The sequence below is a fragment of the Microcaecilia unicolor genome, chromosome 4, assembly GCF_901765095.1.
Source record: "Microcaecilia unicolor chromosome 4, aMicUni1.1, whole genome shotgun sequence".
Taxonomy (NCBI): domain Eukaryota; kingdom Metazoa; phylum Chordata; class Amphibia; order Gymnophiona; family Siphonopidae; genus Microcaecilia; species Microcaecilia unicolor.
In genome coordinates, this window is record NC_044034.1 from 193,368,641 (window position 1) to 193,392,669 (window position 24,029).

At 41.8% G+C, this 24,029-nt stretch overlaps 1 protein-coding gene across 5 annotated transcripts in view; it reads left to right on the forward strand.

The window, feature by feature from the left end:
- Positions 1 to 432: 432 nt before the first annotated feature.
- The window catches only part of KCNC1 (potassium voltage-gated channel subfamily C member 1), a 434,047-nt gene continuing 410,450 nt past the window's right edge, over positions 433 to 24,029 (forward strand). For 4 of the 5 annotated variants that reach the window (XM_030201085.1, XM_030201086.1, XM_030201084.1 and 1 more), the window contains exon 1: positions 445 to 1,014. In XM_030201085.1, the coding sequence (XP_030056945.1) occupies positions 445 to 1,014 (570 nt within the window). Of the gene's footprint in view, positions 1,015 to 24,029 lie in introns of all 5 variants that reach the window. The other variant, XM_030201087.1, reaches the window with a different exon arrangement.

The following is a 24,029-nucleotide window of genomic DNA, read 5'->3' on the forward strand; positions in this document are numbered from 1 at the left end:
TCCCTCCGCCACCCCTCGACATCCTCCCCCCTCCTCTGATTTGTCTTGCCCAGTTTTTTGGAGCACTGCTGAGGGATACGTGCAGAGCAGGAGTCTCGGGAGAGCTGCAGCGGTAGAGGGCACAGAGGAGACTGACGGGCTGCGAGGCATTGGCACGCTGCTTTCCAATTAACTGCGGTTGACAGCGAAGACTCATGCAGCACTCCTCTGCCACCGAACCTGGCAGCGAATCCTCTCTCCCGGAGATCCCAGTCCCCGGGACTACAATCATCCAATAACGGCAGCAGGAAAGAGGCTGTTATTGGATGCCCTTGCAGGTTACTGTTTTTTGTGGGGGGTGAAGAGTGAAAATAAAATCGCCTTGAAGGAAAGAAAGACGCCAATGTGCCACGCAGGGACTGTTTGGATGACAGACAATCATCCGCGACATGCCTAAGAGACGCGATGGGCCAAGGCGACGAGAATGATCGTATCGTGATAAACGTAGGAGGCACTAGACATCAAACCTACCGCAGCACCCTGCGGACTCTACCTGGGACTCGGCTGGCCTGGCTCGCCGACCCCGATGCTCACAGCCACTTCGACTACGACCCCAAGACGGAAGAATTTTTCTTTGACCGCCACCCGGGTGTGTTCGCCCACATCCTGAACTATTACCGAACAGGCAAGCTGCACTGTCCGGCGGATGTATGCGGGCCTTTGTACGAGGAGGAGCTCGCCTTCTGGGGCATCGACGAAACCGATGTGGAGCCCTGTTGCTGGATGACTTACAGGCAGCACCGAGATGCCGAGGAGGCACTGGATAGCTTTGGTGGGGGGCCTCCAGAAAACTGCACAGATGACGGGGATGGAGATGGCACTGGAGATTCGGCCGATGGTGAGGAGGAACTGGAGATGACTAAACGTTTGGCAATGAGTGACTCGCCAGACGGAAAACCTGGGGGTTTCTGGAGGAGATGGCAGCCTCGGATTTGGGCACTTTTTGAGGACCCTTACTCTTCCAGATATGCAAGGGTAAGCCTATAATCTGGTTCTCATTAGTAGTTCTTAAATAAGGTGTTGGTTAAGAACTGTGCTACATTGGTGTCTTGGTAGAAGATTGGTCATTAGAGGAGCTGTTATCTGGATATAACTTGAGTTTTCTTCCTGTAGATTTAAATACCTTCCTCTCCTCCCGAGATATAGGTACATGCTATCTAAACCATAATAATAATTTTTTTAAATGCCTAGAAAATGATTTATTTTAACCATAATAATATTTTTTAAAGCGTAGAAAATGTTTCATTTGTTCATATGTGTGTCAAAATCCAGCATTGGTTCTTCAAACGAGTTTAGCCAACATTTATTTTCTAATTTACTGCGTTAATTTAGGAAAGTCCTTGACTACAAAGAGGATGATAGGTAAAAGGGCAGATAGCTATAAATTTAGAAGGAAGATGGACGTAAACTAAAATGGAAAAAAGAGGATAAATGCTAAAAGGCATATAGTGGAACGATAATGCAGCTAGGTTAATACAATTTTACATAATAGTACAGCATTTGTATAGCATGCCTTTAAATTATTTTGGTCAAAATCAAAGATGTAGGTATTAAATACCTTTATCAACATCTGGAATTAAGGGATGAAGGAAACGGTCAGAAGTTGATCGCTTATTGATCGATGGAGGGTGGAGGGTTCGACGAGGAAGCGTTTAGCTCAAGTAAGATGCAAAACAGCCAAATGCAAAAGCTGATACCGTAGTACAGAGACAAATGATGCAAGACAGAATCAAGCATCCTTTAAGTTTTGTTACTATCCTACTAAGAGCAAATGCATAGAGTTTTTGTAAAATAGTAAAGGTGCAGGTTTCACCTTCACAAGAAGGAATATGGCGGGTGCGTTTACGTGCAACGGTTTCTAATTTTTTAAAAAAATGGATGCACATTACAATACACTTATCTTTTCATTTGGGGTCTTTGAATAAAGCATTATCTTGCTTTTTGAGATAAAACGAAAATGCTGCAAGAAACAGCGCACTCTAAAGACATACTCGTTTGGTAAAGCATATGTACATATGTAGGTATCATTAACGTTTGTTGAGGCAGAGGGGCATTGCAGTGAATAATGATGGATTTGGGGCATGCGGCTTGCGCAAACAATAAAATCGCGTGTTCAATGCAGACACAATCAGAGATAGTTTTACAAGGCGATCCTTATTATGCTGCCTTTGCTATTGCCCTTGCTGTAGTGCACTTTGTCGGTGCCTTCAGAGTACGTCTGTTTCATTCAGTTCCTAGTTCCCTATAAAAGTAACAATCTTGGGATCTAAACGACAACATGTTATATCTATAGTACATTCTACACGGCAGTGTATCTTAGTATCTCTAGCAAACAGATACTTTGAAAAATCACCAAACGTAAGCGTCGTTTATCAAGTTTGTAAAAAATAAAATAAAAATTAAGGACTTTTTTTCAAAGGCAACTGTAGAAATCGAGCAGAAAGCTCTGACATTGATCCATATTCTATCATAAAAGCAGTAAAGGAGTCGGAATTGACTGTAGCTAATTAATAGTAAATATCCCATCCTTAGCCTTCTTACTGTATACATTTTGTGGTAAACAAATCCATACTAAAATAATGTAGCATGATACTCAAAAGGAAATAAACCTTTAAGTACATCTAGCCCTTGTAAACAATGTAATATAGTCACTAAAAATGTTTCATTGTATAGCAAAAGATGCTTTGCAATAGTTCCAGTTTGAATAAGAGGGTGTTTTCTAAATGATTAAGGCTCTTGCACTTCTGAAATATAAGTTCTTTCGAATATAGATTTTTGGAAGGAATCTGATCAAATTGCTTGTTTTTTAATGTGCACCATTGCAGCAGTGGTCCTAAAGAAAAGGTCTCCCTCTAAAATTTGAAATCACAGAACATTCAGTCCATCAATCTATTTGATTAGCTCAGCCATAACGAGAGGAGGGAAGATTTTGGCCTTAAAGCCAGTTAACTTGAAGTGCAGTAGGCAATTCCCTGTACTTAGAGGGCTTACATTCTGTTTGTACCTTAGGGAATGAGGGTTAAGTGATTTGCCCGAGGTCATAAGAAATAGCAGTGGACTATGAACCTGGCTTCCCAGCCCGTTAGGCTACATAATGCCATTAAAGCACTGTAGTCTGTAACAACCACAAATACCAGTGTTATTTACATTTTACATTGTGTTAGCAAGTTGATTCCACAAAATGTATGAAATCTATAAATAAAAACAATGCATGCCACATTTATTCTATGCAGTAGAACACATCGTTTTAATTAAACTGGTTACATGTAAAAACTCTGGCAGTTGGAACATAAAGACAGGGCCAGGCAGCCTTTTAGGATCTGTGCCCTGAAAATGGCACAAAGATATAAGTAATTTATACCACATTCATTGTTGGTTTAATCATGAATTGATAATGAATGGGACTGCTGGGCAGACTGGATGGATTGTGCAGGTCTTTATGTGCTGTCATCTGCTATGTTACTATGGGGCTCATTTTCAAAAGGGAAAAATGTCCAAAAAGTGGCATAAATCTGCATTTAGATGTTTTTCTCACAAAAAAACATCTAAATTGGTATTTTCGAAACCAATTCTTAGATTTCTATGAAATTTGTCAGAAGTATTCAATTCACAAGGGGGCATGTCAGAGGCATGTTACGGGCGGGATCTGGGCATTCCTAACACTTGGATGTTTTTCTGCCACAGTGGAACAAAACAATAACATCCAGGTCTATAAGTTGGACGTTTTGGTCTAGACATGTTTTATTAATGAATAAACCACAAAAAAGTGCCTTAAATTACCAGATGACCACTGCAGGAATAAAGGAATGACACCCCTGTATTCTTTCAGCAGTCACTGACCCCGTCCCAACCCACAAAGATGTAAATGAAACAGTGCATACCAGCTTATGATAGCTTCAGATATTATGGCCAGTCCTATTAAAGCAGCAAGCAGGTTCCTTTAATAGCCTAGTGGTTGGTGCAGTGCACTGTAGAGAAGGTGACCCAGACCCATAATCCACTCTAACTATTACAATTACTATCCCAATAGAAACCCCCCAAACCTACTATACCCAATTTTAGGTGATACCTGCAGTCATAAGGGCTATTGTAGTGGTGGGTTTTGAAGGGCTCACCACACAATATAAGGGAGTAATGGTGAGATGTGTACCTAGGACCATTTATGTGAAGTCCACTGCAGTGCCCCCTAGGGTGCTCCACTGCTCTGCTGGGATGCCTGTGTGGTCAGTCTACTAGGAAAACTGGGTTCTCCTTTATCCAAATGGCTTGATTTTGTGCATTTTTCACATGGACCTTTTTTTTAATGGTCCAAAAAGATAGATGTACTAAGCACAACAACGTCTGGGAAATAGTCATTTTCAATGAAAAAAGGTAGACATTTTTTTGTTTGAAAATGGTCATTTTCAATACTTGATTTTTGGGCTTTGTCAGCAAAAGGTCCAAAGTCAGATTTAGACGACATATCAAAAATGTCCCTCCATGTTACTAACGTGCCCTTTTACTAACGGGTCCTTTTACTAAGTTGTGGCAAAAAGTGGCCTTAGGACACCCTTGTGTGGGTTTTCCCTAATTTAGGCAGACAGCGCACATGTCCGGGCTCACACTGCACTCACTTCTTCCAGACAGCCTGACAACAAGGAATTTCATTCAGATTTGTGCAAAACAAGGTAGCAGTTTTATTGATTACAGACAATAACTTTGTTCAGGTGTGGGCAAAATGAGGCTGCAGCTTTATTATCAAATATCAACACTTCTGAGGAGCACCCAAGCCCTGGCCCTTTAAGTCCTGTGCTTTGCCCCACCATAAGCCACTGGGGCATTTAATCTGCTGTGGATGCGCAATGACCTGCCATCAAAATGTCCAGCTAGGTCACTATTAGTGCATGACCATTAATAAAAATTACCATATTAGCACTTACCACCACCCATTTTGTAGGCAGTAAGAGCTCACGTGATAATCCTGCACTAACCAGTTAGCTCACAGTAATGTAGCTGTGCTAACTGATTAGCACAGGAATGCCCCATCACAAAGAAATAGAAAAATGTTTTAGTGCACAGAATAGCATGACTTAAATGGCATCTACTACAGAATTCCTGAGTATGTCTTGTGGTACACCATAATAAGCTGTGTTAGGTGCACTTAACACAGCTTAGTAAAAGGATCCTGAAATTAATAGTAGTAATATAAAATTTTTATATAGAAGTAATATAAAATTTTTATATAGAAGTAATATAAAAATATGTTAAGATATTCATAGTATCAGAAAATGTTTAGCATTTTGTGTTACAATTTCAACCAGTAAAGAATGGTAATCATGTAAACTATAAATCTTAGGACACACTGAGGGGCATAATCGAACAGAAACGCCTATCTCCATGGGCGTTTATCTCCGAGAACGGGTCCGTGAAGGGGCGGACCGAATCGTATTTTCGAAAAAACATGGACGTTTATCTTTTTTTGAGCTGGGCGTTTTTGTTTTTCAGCGATAATGGAAACCGAAAACGCCCAGCTCAAAAACAAATAACTCCAAGACATTTATTCATGGGAGGGGCCAGGATTCGTACTGCACCGGTCCACCTCACATGCCAGGACACCAACCGGGCACCCTAGGGGGCACTTTTACAAAAAAAAAAAAAGGTAAAACAGCTCCCAGGTGCATAGCACCCTTCCCTTGGGTGTTGAGCCCCCAAAATCCCCCCTCAAAACCCACTGCCCACAAGTCTACACCATTACTATAGCCCTAAGGGGTGAAGGGGGGTACCTACACGTGGGTACAGTGGGTTTGGGGGGCGGTTTGGAGGGCTCCCATTTACCAGCACAAGTGTAACAGGTGGGGGGGGGGGGGATGAGCCTGGGTCCACCTGCCTGAAGTCCACTGCTCCAGTGACCTGCATACTGCTGCCAGGGAGGTGGGTATGACATTTGAGGGTGAAAATAAAAAGTTGTGAAACGGCATATTTTGTGGTGGGAGGGGGTTCGTGACCACTGGGGAAGTCAGGGGAGGTCATCCCCGATTCCCTCCAGTGGTCATCTGGTCATTTAGGGCACTTTTTGGGGCCTTATTCGTGGAAAAACAGGGTCCAGGAAAAGTGCCCTAAATTCTCGCTAAAAACGCATATTTTTTTTCCATTATCGGCGAAAGGCGCCCATCTCTGATCGGCAGATAACCACGCCCCAGTCCCGCCTTCACCACGCCTTCGACACGCCCCCATCAACGTTGTCCGCATCCGCGACGGAGTGCAGTTGAAAACGTCCAAATTCGGCTTTTGATTATACCGCTTTATTCGTTTTTGGGAGATAAACGTCTATCTCCCGATTTGGGTCACAATATAGGCGTTTTTCTCTTTCGATTATAAGCAGGACTGAGTCTTTTTGTTTGCTTTGGTTTGGGTTTTGACTCACTAGTTTCCCCCTGCTTCCCTTAGGCTTCCAGCTCAGTTGAAACCTGGTCTGAGATCTGGTGCCATGAGCTGCCCAGGGGTTTTTATATCACTTTCTAATTTACTTTAGCCAGACATTGTAGTGGTGATCCTCAGTTGGAGGCCATGCATCAACAGCTCCTTTGGGAACCTTGCAATCATGAGTCCTAAATATGGGCATTAGATGTCACCACTGAACAATCACTATGGCTCACTCTTGTGCCCCAGGAGCAGTCAGCCCAGGAAGTGGAAGGCCTGAGTTGGGAGTCAAGACCAAGTGCTGTGATATGGAAAAGGTCAGTATTGCCCCTGAGCCACTAGGATGATACCTTAGGACAAACTTTAATGGAAATTCAGTATTATGATCAATTAAAACAATAGACACTTTGTATCTATCCTTTCCAGTACTCTGTCAACCTTTGTCTTGACCATTCAAGTTCTCTAGTCAGGCAACACGTTATGTTCTTACTCCTGTTACAGCTAAAACCCAATTTACATTATCTGTATTTCCAACATTTTTCCATTGCAAAAGAATTAAAGGACTTTTTAAATATAATGCAAGGGATGCTGCAAAGCAGTAAGAAAACTCACAACTAATGAAATTAATTCTGTAATTTAGAACTTTGTATTCCTATTGGAAAATTTAGAGAATCCTGTATTGCCTTTTGAGCAACATTCAGGCCATATTTGTGTTTACTTATCTACATTTATTAACCACCTTTATGAAGAGATTCACTCAAGAGGTTTATAGCAGTTATAGCTTAACATAAACAGTAGAAGCTTAGCAATAGTAAACATAACAAAAGAATTATCCATCTAGCCCAGTATCCTGCCTCCAACAGTGGTCAAACCATGCCACAAGTAGAGGTGGGCAATGAGAACCTTTTCATTTCATGTTGTTTCCTGTGCCATTTTTGGGACTTTACTTTTTATCCAAGGTTTTTGTTTATTAGTTTTTTTGCCTATGTTGTCATTCTCCAATAAAAGAGTGCACTCTTTTGCCAACAGTACACATTATATAGAAGAATGCACACTATTTCACAATAAATGTGCATTCTTTTCCAAAAGTGCATGCACGTACATACTATTTAGTTAATTTCCTGGAAGCCAATAAGTTGCAAGGTCCAAGACAACATGGTTTTACCAAAGGTAAATCGTGCTAAACGAATCTCATTGAATTCTTTGACTGGGTGAGCAGAGAATTGAATCATGGACGTGCTATAGACGTAATCTACTTAGATTTCAGCAAAGCTTTTGACACGGTTCCCCACAGGAGGCTCTTGAATAAACTTGACAGGCTGAAGATAGGACCCAACGTGGTGAACTGGATTAGGAACTGGTTGATGGACAGATGCCACAGGGTGGTGGTTAACGGAATTCACTTGGATGAGGGAAAGGTGAGTAGTGGAGTGCCTCAGGGATCGGTTCTGGGGCCAATTCTGTTCGATATATTTGTGAGTGACATTGCCGAAGGGTTAGAAGGTAAAGTTTGCTTTTTTGCGGATGATACTAAGATTTGTAACAGAGTGGACACCCAGGAGGGAGTGGAAAACATGAAAAAGGATCTGCAGAAGCTAGAAGAATGGTCTAAGGTTTGGCAATTAAAATTCAAAGCAAAGAAATGCAAAGTGATGCACTTAGGGAGTAGAAATCTACGAGAGACGTATGTGTTAGGCAGTGAGAGTCTGATATGTACAGACGGGGAGAAGGATCTTGGGGTGATAGTATCTGAAGGTGACGAAACAGTGTGACAAGGCAGTGACTATAGCTAGAAGGTTGTTAGGCTGTATAGAGAGAGGTGTGACCAGCAGAAGAAAGGGGGTGTTGATGCCCCTCTATAAGTCATTGGTGAGGCCCCACCTGGAGTATTGTGTTCAGTTTTGGAGGCCGTATCTTGCTAAGGATGTAAAAAGAATTGAAGCGGTGCAAAGAAAAGCTACAAAAATGGTATGGGATTTGTGTTACAAGATGTATGAGGAGAGACTTGCTGACCTGAACATGTATACCTTGGAGGAAAGGAGAAACAGGGGTGATATGGTACAGACGGTCAAATATTTGAAAGGTATTAATCTGCAAACAAACCTTTTCTGTAGATGGGAAGGTGGTAGAACTAGAGGACATGAAATGAGATTGAAGGGAGCAGACAAGAAAAATGTCAGGAAGTATTTTTTCACAGAGAGAGTGGTGGATACTTGGAATGCCCTCCTGTGGGAGGTGGTGGAGATGAAAACGGTAATGGAATTCAAAAATGCGTGGGATAATCATAAAGGAATCCTGTTCAGAAGGAATGGATCCTCAGAAACTTAGCGGAGATTGCGTGGCAGAGCCAGTGGTGGGAGGCGTGGCTAGTGGTTGGGAGGTGGGGCTAGTGCTCGGCAGACTTCTACAGTATGTGCTCTGAAAATGGCAGATACAAATCAAGGTCAGGTATATACATAAAGTAGCACATATGAGTTTATCTTGTTGGGCAGACTGGATGGACCATACAGGTCTTTCTCTGCCGTCATCTACTATGTTACTATGCACACTGTGCACACATATGCACTCCTACCCTAGCCAAGATAATGTTCAAGCACCTTTCTGACCTCATTTGCAACTCTCTTTAACTAGTCCCTTAGAGGCCCTTTTACCAAGCTATGGGGAAAAGGGCCATGAGCTGGGAATAGGGGTCATTTTTCCCACATGCCAGGGCCTTTTTTACTGCAGTGGGTAAAAAGACTCCAGGCACACATGGCCATGCGGTAAGAAAACTCTTACTGCATGGCCAATGCAATAGGGAGCCCTTACCACAACCCACTGAGGTGGTGATAAGTCTACCACACTAACTTGGCGGTAACCAGGCATTGCACAGTTATCACTGCGCAAGCCATTTCTGGGGATTTTATTTTGGGCTGGTGGTAGTCCCAAAAGAGCGAGCAGTAAGCATGCATTGGGCTTACTGCCGCTCTATAAAAGGGTCCCTTATTTTCTTACTCCTTTTACTCTATCTTATCTACCTATATGCCCCATCTTTGCTTACACCCTATGCTGTCTATTAGAATGTTTTATTGTGCATTGTGTTGGCATTGTAATTTAATGCCATACTTTATATTATTGTTTGAATATTTTTATTGCTGTAATTGTCTATTGCTTATGATTCGACTTATTCTTGCATACACCACCTTGAATTAATTCCTTCAAAAAAGCAGTAAATAAATCCTAATAAATAAAATAAATAAATAAAAATAATTTGTGTAATGGTTCATGCATGCATGATGATTTCACTATCAGGAAATACTGCAAACTCTTTCTGAAACAGTGCACCCTCTTTCCCAATAGAGCACACTATTTGCATAAGAGGGTGTGCTATTATAAGTGAACAAAAAAAGAACACAAACAGCAAAGGTGACACAAAAGTTCCAAAGCAAATGCTGTCGTGCAATAATTTATTTTAGGTATCAATAATTCATTGTGGGTATCAATGACTCAACGCAAGCTGTGTTTCAGCCACAATGCTGACATCCAGCACTATGATAAGGTAGATTACATACAGTGTGCTTCTTTGGTGCATTCATTTTTGTATTTTGGAAGAATATTTTAATCATTGAGACAGTTGGTATTGATTCCTGCAGCAGGCCTTGCAGCTGAAATACGGCTCGTGTTGAGTCATTGATACCTACAATGAAGAAAGGAGGCTGCAATGCATTCATTGGTTTCCTGGGTTATTGCATTAAAGCTGAAGTGCCACTGCAGGTCCTCATCCTTCTTCTTCCTGCCTCCTCCTGGCTCTGTCACATCCTGTTTCCACACTGCAGAATGCAGCAGGCATGATCTGCGGACTGCGGCAGCAGAGAGACTCAGGTTTAACGCAGTAATGTAATAACCCTGTTCCAGATGGCATACAGCATGAGTGGTCCGGTCCAGCTCTGAGAGTGAGTACTAGTCTGCAGACACTGAGGTAGGATCATCAAGTTTGATAGATAAAGGTATTAAAACCCCATCCCGAGTGGGGTGGGGTAGTGGTCCGAGTACAGGGGACGGCAGCTGTGGCCCGAGTGTGGGGGGGGGGGGCGGCTGTCTCTCAGCAGCCTTGAAAAAGGTAGAAAGGAACGTCACTGATTTTAGGAAAGAGAACTAAAGCATACAAAAAGAGAGAAATAAGTTCCCAAAAATGTCGAGCCAACTTAGGGTAGGGAAAAGAGGGACAGGCATAGTGTTGTGCACCCACAAACAACCCAGACGCCCATTGAAACAAAAATGTCTTCAGCAAAGCGTGGAACTTCACAATATGACTGCTGTAACCAAATTCCATAAAGCAGTCACCAGATAGAAAAAAAGCAGAGAAACACACAGAAGCTAATTGAGAATTTGAGAGAGAAGGACTTGTCAACTGAAAATCTTGAGAGGAACACAAAGAGCAAGACAAAAGGTAATGTGTGAACATAGATGAAAAGCAGGATGCCACAAATATAATACTCTAAGGGCAAGAGTATGAAATGAATGTGTGCAGAGACTGATAACCAGTCTCCTAGCACAGAAGAGGTGTTGCACGATATGCGCTGTGGGCATTGCACAAAATCCACCGAATTCTTTATAGTGCGACTTAAGTTATACATGCAAATCCAGTCATATTTCTGAATTTGCACAAGCAACTTAATTAGCTAACAAGCCAATCAGTGCAATTAATAAACAATTATTGACACTAATAGGCATTAATTAGAATTTACATGTACAACTGTCTAAGCATATTCTATAAAGTAATGCATGTAAATTCTAAGATGCATAGCTGAAAAGAGGGCATGGCCATGGGCATGGAATGGATGGGCCATGGGCATTTCTAAAAAATATGTGTGTTATAGAATACACCCGGTCTGCGCCTAATTTAGGTGTCGGCATTTACACCAAGTTTTAGAGTTCAACATTTTTATTGATGACATTGTAAACATCACAGGCCATAATTCAAATTTACAGACATACAAGTATGCTATTAACCATAATATACTTCACTGCGATCAAATCATCATGTTTTATACATTTAGAAAATTACTTGCTTGCCTAGACTCTCCTCCTTTCTGCCTTTAAATCCCACCACAAAACCTGCTGCTCCAGAAAACATTCTGTTAACTTTGGGTTCCTTTTACTAAGTTATGGCAAGCACTAGCATGCACTTAGCGCAGCTTAAAACAGTTTACCGTGGGATGCACTCAGGTGTTCTCTGGTAAGTTCCAAATCTGCATGTGCTACTTGTGAACTAAAAGAAATATTAATTTTTGTTGGAGGGAGTGTGTCTTGGGGGCTGAGAGTGGGAATTCCTATGCTAATCAATAATCAATTAACATGTCCACATTAGTGTGCACTATCTGGTCAGCACAGGATTACCACTTGAGTCCTTACTGCCTATAAAATAGGAGTCAGTAAGGGCTTCCACAGTAATTCTTTTTAATGGCCATGTGCTAATGGCAACATTAGCACATGGCCATTAAAGTAAAAAATAGACAATCTTCCATTTGCTGGCTACAGTAAAAATGTTCTTAGCGAACAGAAAAAAAAAACATGTAAGGGCACACTATGGCCACTGTTTACCGTAGCTTAGTGAAAAGTCCCTTTTGTTCTATCACTTTGCAACATTGCTCATGGGTGAACTTTTGCTTTAACTTCCTATTTTTTTATGAATCTGTTTTATGTAATCAGCTCAGAGAAGCTTTTTATAACCTTCCAAACCCATTGGTCTTTATAATCTATATTATGTGAATATTTTTTTTACACATTACTGCAGATGAAACAACATTTAGGGCTAGATTCTATATGGCACCTACAAAAATTAGTGCTAAAAAATACCTGCATAAATAGTATTCTATAAGCCGCACCTAAAGTTTGGCGCAGTTTATAGAATTAATGCTTAAGCAGAGAGTCATGTGTAAACTTAGGCATCACCATTGGCACCAACAAAAACATAAATTTACACCATTATTCTGTAGCTACATGCTTAACTTGAAGCCATGCCCCCATTCCTCCCCAAAATGCCCATGACCCTCCCATTTCCATGCCCCCTTTTTAGGACCATGCGTAAATTTTAGACATGGATCCCATACCTAATTTACAGGCATTGGTACCAATTAAGGACCCTGTTTACTAAGGTGCGCTAGTGTTTTTAGCGCGTGCTAAAAATTAGCATACTTTAATGTTAGAGATACCCATAGGAATATATGTGTGTCTCTAGCATTAGCACGTGCTAAAAATGCTAGCACGCCTACAATGTAGCTTAGTAAACAGGGCCCTAAATCTAATTAGTGCCAATAATTGTTTGTTAAAAAGCCAGTTATTGTCACTAATTGGCTTATTATCCCATTAAATTGGATGTGCAAATCAGGAATGTGCCTAAATTTGCAAGCTAAAGTTTTGGGATTATACACAGAAATAGGTGGTTATAAAATTGCCTGAGCATACCTATGTAAATATCTCTGTAATTCCCCATTATAATGGGGATTACTAAAGATTATGAGAGAACTCTGGGTAAGTTGGAGAAGGAAATGTTCCGGGTTGTTGAATGACAGTAGAGGAGGATATAGGTGTTAATAAATAATTTTGACGGGGAGTGCACAAGGCCTTTGGTTGTCTTTCCTCCCCCCCCCCCCCCCCCCCGGGACCCTTGGAGAAGAGGGGGAGTCCTAGAAGGGTTCAAGAAACTAAGACTGACCAAAGAGGTGGTTTCTACCAATTCCAGAATTAACCATGAGAAGGAGGAATGCTCCAGAAGGGAAAAAGGAGATCCCAGCCTGGGTGCCAGAACAGTGAAGAGCTGTTCAGAGCCAAAGGTGGTAGCCTGGAGAAATATGCCTTTGGAGGAGAGGAAGTGGACAGACAGGGAGGTCTGATCCGCAGGAAGATCTGCTCGCTGCACCAGTGTTACAGGGACAGCCTTAGATTGTTCCCCCCAGAAGGGAGCTGTAAATATATACATACTATAGGTCTCGGGTGCTGACCTACAATGAGCTAGCTGGTGCCTAGACTGATGAGGTCAGGGTTACATATGCATGTATATACTGTAAACCCCAGATTCTATAAATGGCACATAAATGTCTGTGCATAAAACTGCATATGATCCTGAGATGTGCATGCAATTAAATTAGCTAGCAAGCCAAATTGGGTGCTAATAATCAATTATTGGTGCAATGGCAACAGTTTGGATTTGCACACACATCTTGTTATGCACTATACTGTGAAGATCCATGTGCAAATCTTTTAGCATGCAACTCAAAAAGGGTATGACCGTAGTAGGGGCATAGGCGGGTTATGGGTGTTCACTAAAGATGCATACAGTATTACAGAATACTGGGGATCCACACCCTTGGATTTATACTTGGTTTCAGTTGATGTAAATCCTCACACTCACTTTTTAGACCCATATATAAAATTTATGTGTGGATCCCACGCCTAAATTTGCATGCATAAATATTAATTAAATCCAATTAAAACCAATAATTCCTTGTTAAGATCTCAATTATTGGTATTAATTGGCTCATTCAATTAAATTGTGCATGCAAATTAGGTGCACACCCAAATTTGTACAGTAGGTGCAGTTTTTAGTGCTTTTTATAGAATTTGAAGGTTGATACCTTTATAAAATACTAATTGACAACAGCCAACCTAATTCAAAATATTAGAGTAAGATGAACCTTCATAAACAGAGGATGCAAACACAATATTCATTCCTCTAACTCCTGAAATCCGTATATGGTGTCCAACTTCACATGCCCAAATTTGGGCACACTTCCAAGATATGCACACAAATTGATTAAATAATAAACTCATACAGTAACCTCATAGGGGTCCTTTTACTAAGCTGCAATAAAAAGGGCCCTGCGCTAGCGGCAGGGGCCATTTTTGCTGTGTGCTAAGGCTATTTTTTCCACAGCAGGTAAAGAGGCCAAAAAAAGACATTGCTATGGTAAGATTGCTCTTACCACATGGCCATTCAAGGGAAGCCCTTACCACCACCCACTGAGGTGGTGGTAAGGGCTCCTACGCTAACTCTGTGGTAAATGGGTAGTGCATGGTGCTGCCCAATTGCCACTAGCAAATTTTTTCAATATTTCCACTAGCACCAGAAATGCAGTGCGCTTGGGGTGGAACTACTGCCGGTGCCTGTGTTAGGCTGGTAGTAGCTCCAGATTGGCACATGGTAAGCCCACAGTGGGCTTATCATTTAGTAAAAGGGCCCCATATCTCAAAAGGGGGTATGGCCAAGGGAGGGGGTAAGGGTGTATCAGGGGCATTCCAAAAAGTTGCTCACATAGTTGGGTGCCAACATTTACACAAGGTTTCATCAGGGGTAAGTATGGCACTTAAAGTTTGGCAAGGGAATCAGCACTGAGCGCAGTTCTATAAAGGACATATGCTATTTCTGAGCTCGATATATAGAATCTGGCCCCTAATAGTGCATAATAATCGGGCCAATGGAAAATCATAAACAATCTTCAAACTTTTTGTATATCAATCAGTGTCCAATAATTGTGTTGATAATGCGATCACAAATCATAAGATTAATGTAGAATACTTATTTTATAAACTGTCACTCCAGTCCTCCTGAACAATTAGTTATCCAAAACTACTTGAGCCACAGCCAGAAATTTTTAAACCATGTGACATGAATTCATGTTTCTTATAAGCTTCATCAGAGATGAAGTCATTCTGGTTGACCTTCAAATCGTGCTAATTATTTCTGTAAAGTTCAAACATGGCATCAGCATTTGTACTATGATCTCAAGTCACAGGGCATCTTGTTAATCAATCAGATGCTAAAGCATCGTGAATATATAAACTACCTAATAGTCTTCCATTCAACTTCTTTATTAAATCCTTACAGCATCACAGACTTGAAACAAAAAATCCAAAACTGCTTCCTATATGTCAACGTACCTTTCCTATCCTTAGCCACCAATCACTTCTCACATGATCTATTAATCTGTGAAACAGAATAGTGAGGAAATGTAGTCCAAAGCAAAAGAACCATATGTCCTTGGAAAGTTTATTAGTTTCAACAAAAAAGACAAGAACTTTCCACTCCATACAAATATTCATGACATTAAGAACTGAACAATAAAAAGACTCAATATGGCCACTCAGTAAGATATTTAGCTCATGAATACATTTAAATAAATTAGATGAAAAACATCTGAAACTTAAAAATACAATTGGATAACCAATAACAATATCAAAACAGTAAGACTAAAAGCTTAAGTACTAAATACATCATTTAAAAGCTTAAATACTAAATACATTATTTAAGAACAATGTAAAAGTCAAAACTATACAATATAATTTTTTACATTATTGTTAACATTAAAGAGTTAACATGGGCAATGACAAAATACATAAAATGCAACTGTCTGTGTGTAGGACATCAACAAAATGCTATATCAATGGTTTAGAAAGTCAGCCTTTTCGGTGGAGAAGCAAATATCACACTTTAAATAAATTTCCAGGTGTATTTAAAATTACAACTGTGTATTTTATTGTGAGTAGATTTGCAAGTATGACTGGAATGCCTGCTATATATTGTGTCATAAGTAGATACCTTTCCTCTGATAGTAACTTTAAAAGTACATGCCCAAAATTATTGTTGCATAGTTATATTGTAGTGAATCTCTACTTAAGGTTAAAACTGCTACACAGAGACTGTAATAAAGAAACCAGAATGAGACCATATTCTACTTGTACTGTTGGCAAAGAGTAAAGTGAATCTATGCTTATATCTCTAATTTACATTCATGTGAAATACTGCCACAAGAGTTTACAGCCTCAGGTTCCTAAAGAATGAACTAAGAGTAAACAATCATACTGCTATGAAAACTGCGTCAATACAATGCGCTATTTATGTTTTTTCATCATCAATGAAAATACTTTCCATATGTAGTTCACAGCACATATTACAATGTGTGAAGATTCAAAGGGCATATGAATCTTATAATGGTATCATTAAGGGCTCACAAGACAATAAAGCAAGTGCTTAGAATAATATGTGAGAACACTTACTGTTTCTCAGTTCTTCCAAATGTGAAGCCATCCAGTTTCCCAACCCACTTATCTCTTCCCCTTCCTGTCCTACTCTGAATGGTCTCCCTCTTCCTTTCCAAGACTCATTCAAAAGATTTGGTGTGTTATTTGACTCCAAGCTCTCATTCAAGCCGCAAATTGATTCAGTCATTCACTCAGCATTCTTTGCTATACATCATATACGCTCACTCCTCCCTCTGCTTTCATCACCTCTACTGCGTATTCTTCTCCTCACTTTAGTGATCTCACTTTTGGATTATTGTAACTCTCTCTAAGCTGTCCTTCCACTATTATCGCTCAAAAGCTTATAACTTGTTCAATCTACCACTGTCAAGCTCCTGTATCATGCATGACATTTCGATCATATAACTCTCCTTCTTTGTGCCGATCACCGGCTTCCTGTTTCGGCCCATATTCAGTTCCAAAATCCTTCTATTTGTCTCACTCCACCCCTGCTTACTTAAATAATCTGTTTCCCTATCTACCAACACATACTCTCTGCTCTTCTTCCTCAAATCTCCTAACCCTTCCCTCACCATAGTCCCTGGATATTTCTTGTGAGACCTCTTGGCCCTTTCCTTTGGAACTCCCTCCCTGTACACTTAAATCAGAGTCCTCCTTTCTCAAATTCAAATCCTTCCTTAAAACTCATCTCTTCTCTAAAACCTTCAACACCTCTTCAACATCACCCAGGACCCCTGCACCCTTGTAGAATGTGCATGACCTTCAGAATATTAGCTGATGCAAACTGCCCTGGGACGAAGCCCACCTGTTCGGGATGCACCAGCTGGGGGAGAAATTTATTCAGCCTGGATGCCAGCACTGAGGCCAAGAGCTTAACATCCTGGTTCAGGAGAGATATGGGACGGTATGAGCCAACCAACTCAGCATCTTTTCCAGTCTTTGGGAGTACGGTGAAATAGAAAATTACCCATGTCCTGAGCATCCCATACATGCATGCACATGTCAATAAATGGTGGAATAAGCAAGTCATGCAGGATTTTATAAAATTCCATGACCAGACCATCAGGCCCAGGAGCCTTAGCCAACTTTAATTACTGCTTGAACTTCAGGTCCTGTAAGAGGGGCATTCAAAGAATGTACCTGAGAGACAGACAGGCAAGGCAAGGGACTGAAAAAAAGTTCACAGGTCACTGTATCAAAAGTGCCCCTATCAGAGAGATTTGTAAAAGTGAACTAAAGCCTGTTGGATGTCGTCTTCCCAAGTATGGAGGAAACTCTGAGGCCCTTTAATCTTATTTATTTATTTATTTATTTATTGCATTTGTATCCCACATTTTCCCACCTATTTGCAGGCTCAATGTGGCTTACAGAGTTTGTTATGACATAGTGTAACCAGGTACCTCTCTTGTGCAGCCAAGCATAGAACAATCTCCTCCAGCCACAGGCTCCCGGTACAGTGAAGAAACAGATGTCCCCCAGTAACTTCAATCTTAAGGACTTTTATTTCATGCAGGTTTCTAGTACACAGTTCCAATAGCAGCATAGCACATACCAGGATTCAATACAGGCTTACAGGCTCCAATCTGGACTCTTTATCCAGTGCACAATAAACAGTAATTCAATTCCCAAGACAAACAGTTCTTTCAGTTCATCATCACAGTTCAGTCACCAAGCAGCATTTTCTATCTTCTATCCTCTTTATCTTCAGGAGAGTTCTTTAGGGACTCCTTCTACCCAAGGGTTTCCCCCTGCATCAGCTTCACAGTGAATTCAATACTTTTGGGACTTCCTCTCACCCAAGGAATCTCAGCCTGCTTCAGTACTTTAGGGACCTCCCTGCCCAAGGATTTTCAGCCTGCAACTGCTTCTTTCCTTCAGCTTCTGACTCCTGAACTGAACTCAACTCCTGGGACTCCTTCCCACCTGCCTAATCAATCCCTGGCTTCAGCTACCACCACCAATCATTCTCCTTCCATTAGCTTCCCCACACCCATACCAGCTGAGTTGAGCATTAAACTAATGAGACCAATGATGAGCTCCTGCACACAGGGTTTCCTAACTCTCTTTCCGCCTAGTGGCAGCCACTCTATACAACCTGCCAGCTTACACCCATGTCTTCCCCGATTGCAGCTAGGAGTCCAGTCCGGGTTCTTCATCTCACCCTCTGGCTCTTTGCCTGCAATGCCTTCTGGGACTTGTATTTCAGACTGAAACTGCCTTAACCCAACTATCCTGGAGGTGACTTTATCACAATAGTCTTGGTAGTATGTTTTTGTAATCAGCAGCTGTTCTAGGGGCTGATCCCTCCTTGTCCTGTCTGTCTGTCGTAATTAGATTGTAAGCTCTATTGAGCAGGGACTGTCTCTCCATGTTCAAGTGTGAAGCGCTGCGTACATCCGGTAGTGCTATAGAAATGATAAGTAGTAGTAGTAGTAGTAATAGTCATTACATAATATCAGATATACATAGTATTGAATAGAGATTAAGTAAGGGAAGAGAGTAGGAAGGTATTAGGCAGGATAGTATGGAAGGTGGACTTTGATAATTGGAAGGATTGGTGAGGTAGTTTTGTGAGGTTATGAGTTCTCTTTGTAGGCCTTGTTGAAGAGATGTGTCTTCAAGGATATGCGGAAGTTGGTTGTTTCGTCAACGTTCTTTGCAGCCAGCGTACAGTGCGTTGCAGTAGTCCAGATGACTGATTACCATTGACTGTACTAGGGTATGGAATATGTATCTCGGGAAGAAAGGTTTTACTCTTTTGAGTTTCCACATGGCATGGAACATCTTTTTCGTTGTGTTCTTCACGTGAGCATCGAGTGTGAGGTTTCGGTCAATGGTAACTGCAAGAATTTTCAGATTTTGTGCAACGGGGAGAGAGCAGTATGGTGTGGTTATGTTGGAGTACTTGTTTTTGTTGTGTTGTGAGGTGAGTACAAGACATTGTGTTTTTTCTGTGTTGAGTTTTAGTTGGAATGCATCTGCCCAGGAGTGCATGGCTTGGAGGCTTTGGTTATCTCGGTGATTTCATTGGTGGCATTGAAGGGGGCGGGGGTTAATACATCTGAGTGTGTGCCGAATGCCCGAGTTGAGAACCAGGCACACCCTTTAAAGGGGGGCCGCCCACAACCAGGCTGAAGGCCAGCGAAGACAGAAGTGTGGGGGAGGGTACAGGGAGGGCCAGCTAGAAAGCAGAGTTAGTAGTGGGAGGGAAGCAAGGGGTAGCAAGGGGAGGGGCAGGAAAGAAGGGGAGGAGCAAGGGAGGAGGAGAGAGGAATTCAAACTGCACAGGGAGTCCTTTTGAATTTGGAGGGAGGAGAAGAGCTTGCGGGATGTAAAGATCAAATCATAAAGAAACTTCAAACTGCCCAAAACACAGCAGCCAGACTAATATTTGGAAAAACGCATTTTGACAGTGCCAAACCACTACGAGAAAAACTGCATTGGCTACCAATCAAAGAATGCATCACTTTCAAAACCTGCACGACTGTTCACAAAATAATTTACGGCGAGGCACCAGGATACATGACAGACCTCATCGACCTGCCGGCCAGAAACAACACAAAATCTACACGATCATACCTAAACCTCCACTACCCAAGCAACAAAGGACTCAAATACAAATTCATCTACACAACCAGCTTTTCCTATTTAAGCACACAACTATGGAACACACTGCCAAAAGCAGTAAAAACTACGCTCGACCATCTAGACTTCCGGAAAGCACTAAAGACAGACCTGTTCAGAAGAGCATACCCCACCGTCTCAACATAAAATACCTGGACACCTACATCATAATGAAACCAAAGACCTTACTGAACATTACCTGACTCTTCCTCCTCTCTCCCTCTTTAAGACCCCCCAATCCAACCTACCATACATGTACTTCATCCCACCACAATATAACTTTGTATTATTCACACCATGTATTTGTACATACCGGAATCGGCTATCGCCGTTAACGGTAATATGTAAGCCACATTGAGCCTGCAAATAGGTGGGAAAATGTGGGATACAAATGTAACAAATAAATAAATAAACATGTATTGCTGGAATATCTTTGGCCAGTTTGAACTTAACTGGCCCACGTCGAATATCAGCTTGGCTAGTCACGTTCAAACCAGCCATAAATAAGCCAGATATTCAATGCCGGTCACTGGAAACAGCCTGGGATTGAATGTCCAGCATTAGCACCAAATGCAGAAATTAGCCAGACTAACTCCCATGGTCTGAATATCAGCCCCAGAGTCTGTCAGCCTGCTCCAGGCCATCCCAGCGGCTAACTGAATCTCATAGGCTTTTTAAAATAAAAATATTTTGAGCAACTCTTTAAATTTAGGGAGGGACAGTTCAGTCCATAAAATCAACAGCAAAGAATTCCAGAGAAGGGGAGCTGTACAAAAAATTGCACTCTGATGAGCAGAGTCAAGTTGAGCATAGCAAACAGGAAGTAAGTGCAGATGTCCATCATGAAGGGTCCTTTTACTACCACAGCTTAAAATGGCTTACAGAAGGACATGCTCAGGCATTCTGTGGTAATTTCCTGATCTGTGCATACAAACTGCATGCTAAAAAATATATTTTATTTTATCATATCGCAGAGGAAGTGTGTCTGATGGTAGCGAGTGGGCATTTCTGCACTAATCAGTGCACCTACATTACCATGCACTAACTGATTAGCACAGGATTACTGCATGAGCCCTAACTATCTACAAAATAGGTGTCAGTAAGTGATAACATGGTAATGTTTTTAATGGCCATATGCTAATGGTAGCATTAGCGCATGTCCTTAATAGAAAAAATAGAACATTGGCCATTTTAACCCTCATAAGGACCTGCATAAGGACATGTGCCACTTCATACCACCCCTAACCCTAAAGTGATCTAAGTGACCTAGAGGTAGTGTGAATTCTTTGCTCAAAATTTATAAGTTTAAGATTAATAACTATATAGGCTTTAGACTTGCTCTGAAAAACACTGCAAGTTAAATTTAACAATATCGAGTCCAACAATTCCAAAAGACATTTAATTTGGAGGAAAAAAAGACTTCAGAAGCTCAGTATATTGTCCTGCTAACAACACACTAGACTTGTGGCTGAGCAGCTTACTCATAAGTCTTTAAAAAAAACACCTTGATTCCATTTTATGTCTTTTTTCTTTATATTTATTTTTAATCTCTTCTTATTTTATTCATTATGCCAGACTTCTTATCCATGTTTTCAAAAGTAAAATATAGCGAACACTTATCTTTGGAGGAGGTCCTCAGCTGGGGATGCTTGGGAGTCCCACCAGCTATACAGCAAGGATCAGGACCAGTGTTAGACATGCAAAGGCCTAGGTTAGAAAATAAAGGAAGGCTCCCCTCCATGATCCCCTCTTCTCCCTGCCTCCCCTCTGATTTCCCCACCTGCCAATACTATCACACCAACAGACCCTCAACAAATACTGAACAAGGGATCACAAATTAGAAATAAAAATATGTAGACAAAAATTGAACTGGGAACCCCAAGAAGTTAAACTTAGAACATACTACGACAGAAAAATAAAAATAGAAATGTATTTCCTTTACTACTGAACACAATACAAAGACATTTGCTATGCATCTTTCCCAAACTTAACATATTCCACTTAAAACATTCAAAATAAAATGTTTTTTTTCTACCTTTGTGGTCTGAACATCCAGTTTCTCTTTTTGCTTTCCTGTTTGTGGTCTGCTAATTCTCCTTCAAGTGGCTGCTGTCCATTTCTCTTTTCTCTTCTCTCCTGCCTATTCCCTCATTGAACCAATCTCTGACATATTGATCATTCCTTTTTAGCCCTTTCCTCTCTTTTTCTTTTCTGCTTCTCTGTCAACTCAAATTTCACCCTCTCTCACCTATCTCCTCCTTTTTTTACTATTCAGTTATCTATCTCCCATTCCCAGCCCTCCATTCCCTTTCATCTTTAATCTACTCCTCATTACCATGTTTCTACCCCTGTAATCACTCTTCTCTCATTCATTTCCTTACCACCCCTCTGCTCCCCCTCCTGGCCTCTCCCACATGTTCCACAATTCCCAAAATCTTCCTCCCTCCACCCTTCTAGCCCAGCACCTGCTCCCTGCTTCTCTCATTCTCTCATAGCCTGATCTCCCTGTCCCTTCTCTCTTCCCTCCTTTCCCCCATGGGCCAGCAGTTTTCCCTCTCTCTTACCTCACTTTCACTGTCCAGCATCTCTCCATCACTCCCTTCTGCTCCTGGATGCAACATCTCCCTCTTTCTCCCTCCCCCATGACCAATATCTCTCCATCTCTCTCATATATTTACAATCTCTCTCTCTCCCTCCCTTGTTCCCCGATCCAACATCTCTCTCTTCCCCCTCATGCAGCATCTCTCCCTTCCTCCCCTCTACTATCATGTCCAACATTTCTCCCTCTCCCCTCTCCATGCAGCATCTCTCCCTCCCCTCCACCCCTATATGCAAGATTTCTCCATCCCTCCCCTCCACTCCATGTCCAACAATTCTCCCTCTCTCACCCCTCTCCCCCCTTGCACCATCTCTCCACCCCACCCCTGTCTGCAAGAGTTTTCCTTTTCTTACCCCTCTCCACCCCTTTGCTGCATATCTCCTTTCCTCCCCCTCCACGTCTAATAATTCTGCCCCTCTCTCCCCCCTGTGCAGTATCTCTCCTTCCCTATCCCACTCCACCCACCAGGCCACAACTCTCGCTCTCACTTCAAAAGGTCCCTTGCGGCGGCAGCGATTCCCACACTCTGCCTGCTGCCAACCCGGAAACCTCCCCTCTGCTGCATCCCACCCTCCTCTGTCACAGTTTCCTGTTTGCCTGGGTGGAATGTGACAGAGGGAGGCTTCTGGTTTAGCAGCAGGTAGTATGTGGGAATCACTGCTGGGGATCCATTGAAGCCAGAATGACAAGTGAAGGAAGGGAGATGCAGGACTGCAGAATCCCAGCCTGCTCTCCCCCATTCCATTGCTGTCAAGGGTGCAGCACTGCTGAGTGAGCCTCAGCCCAAACTATGAGAGCCCAGGCCCACCCATAGCTACACTCCTGCTACAGCCATTCATAATGGTTACTGCAGCAGCCTGAGAACCTGGGAATGTTTTGTCTCCTTTCTTCTCCCCATTTTGAGGCACTGCACCCTCTTTACCCTGCTCTCATGCTTTCTAATTGCTATGCAGTTAATTGTACAAAGCATATCCAAATATAGTATGTGATATCATAGCATGTAGTTATTCCTGTTTTTGTAGTAGCTGCTAAATACTTGTAGGTGTGTTTTTAGGAAGCAGTGGTAAGGCGATTACTCACAGCAATTTATTGACTAGGGATATCCCAGCGGTAGCATTGTTTTTATTTGGAATCCCAATTTGAGTCACAGTGAACCAGCTCACAATCGTTGCTACCCTCCAATAAACAGAAAGGTGCAAGAATGTATCAGACTCTTGAACTGCCTCAGATCTTCCCTAACAACACGCCGGGACTGAAAAGTCATATGCCCACATCATAGGCAACCAAATGTATCACTGTTTAACGTACTCACTCTCTGTTGGCCCAGGGAAATGAGTCACAGGTCTGC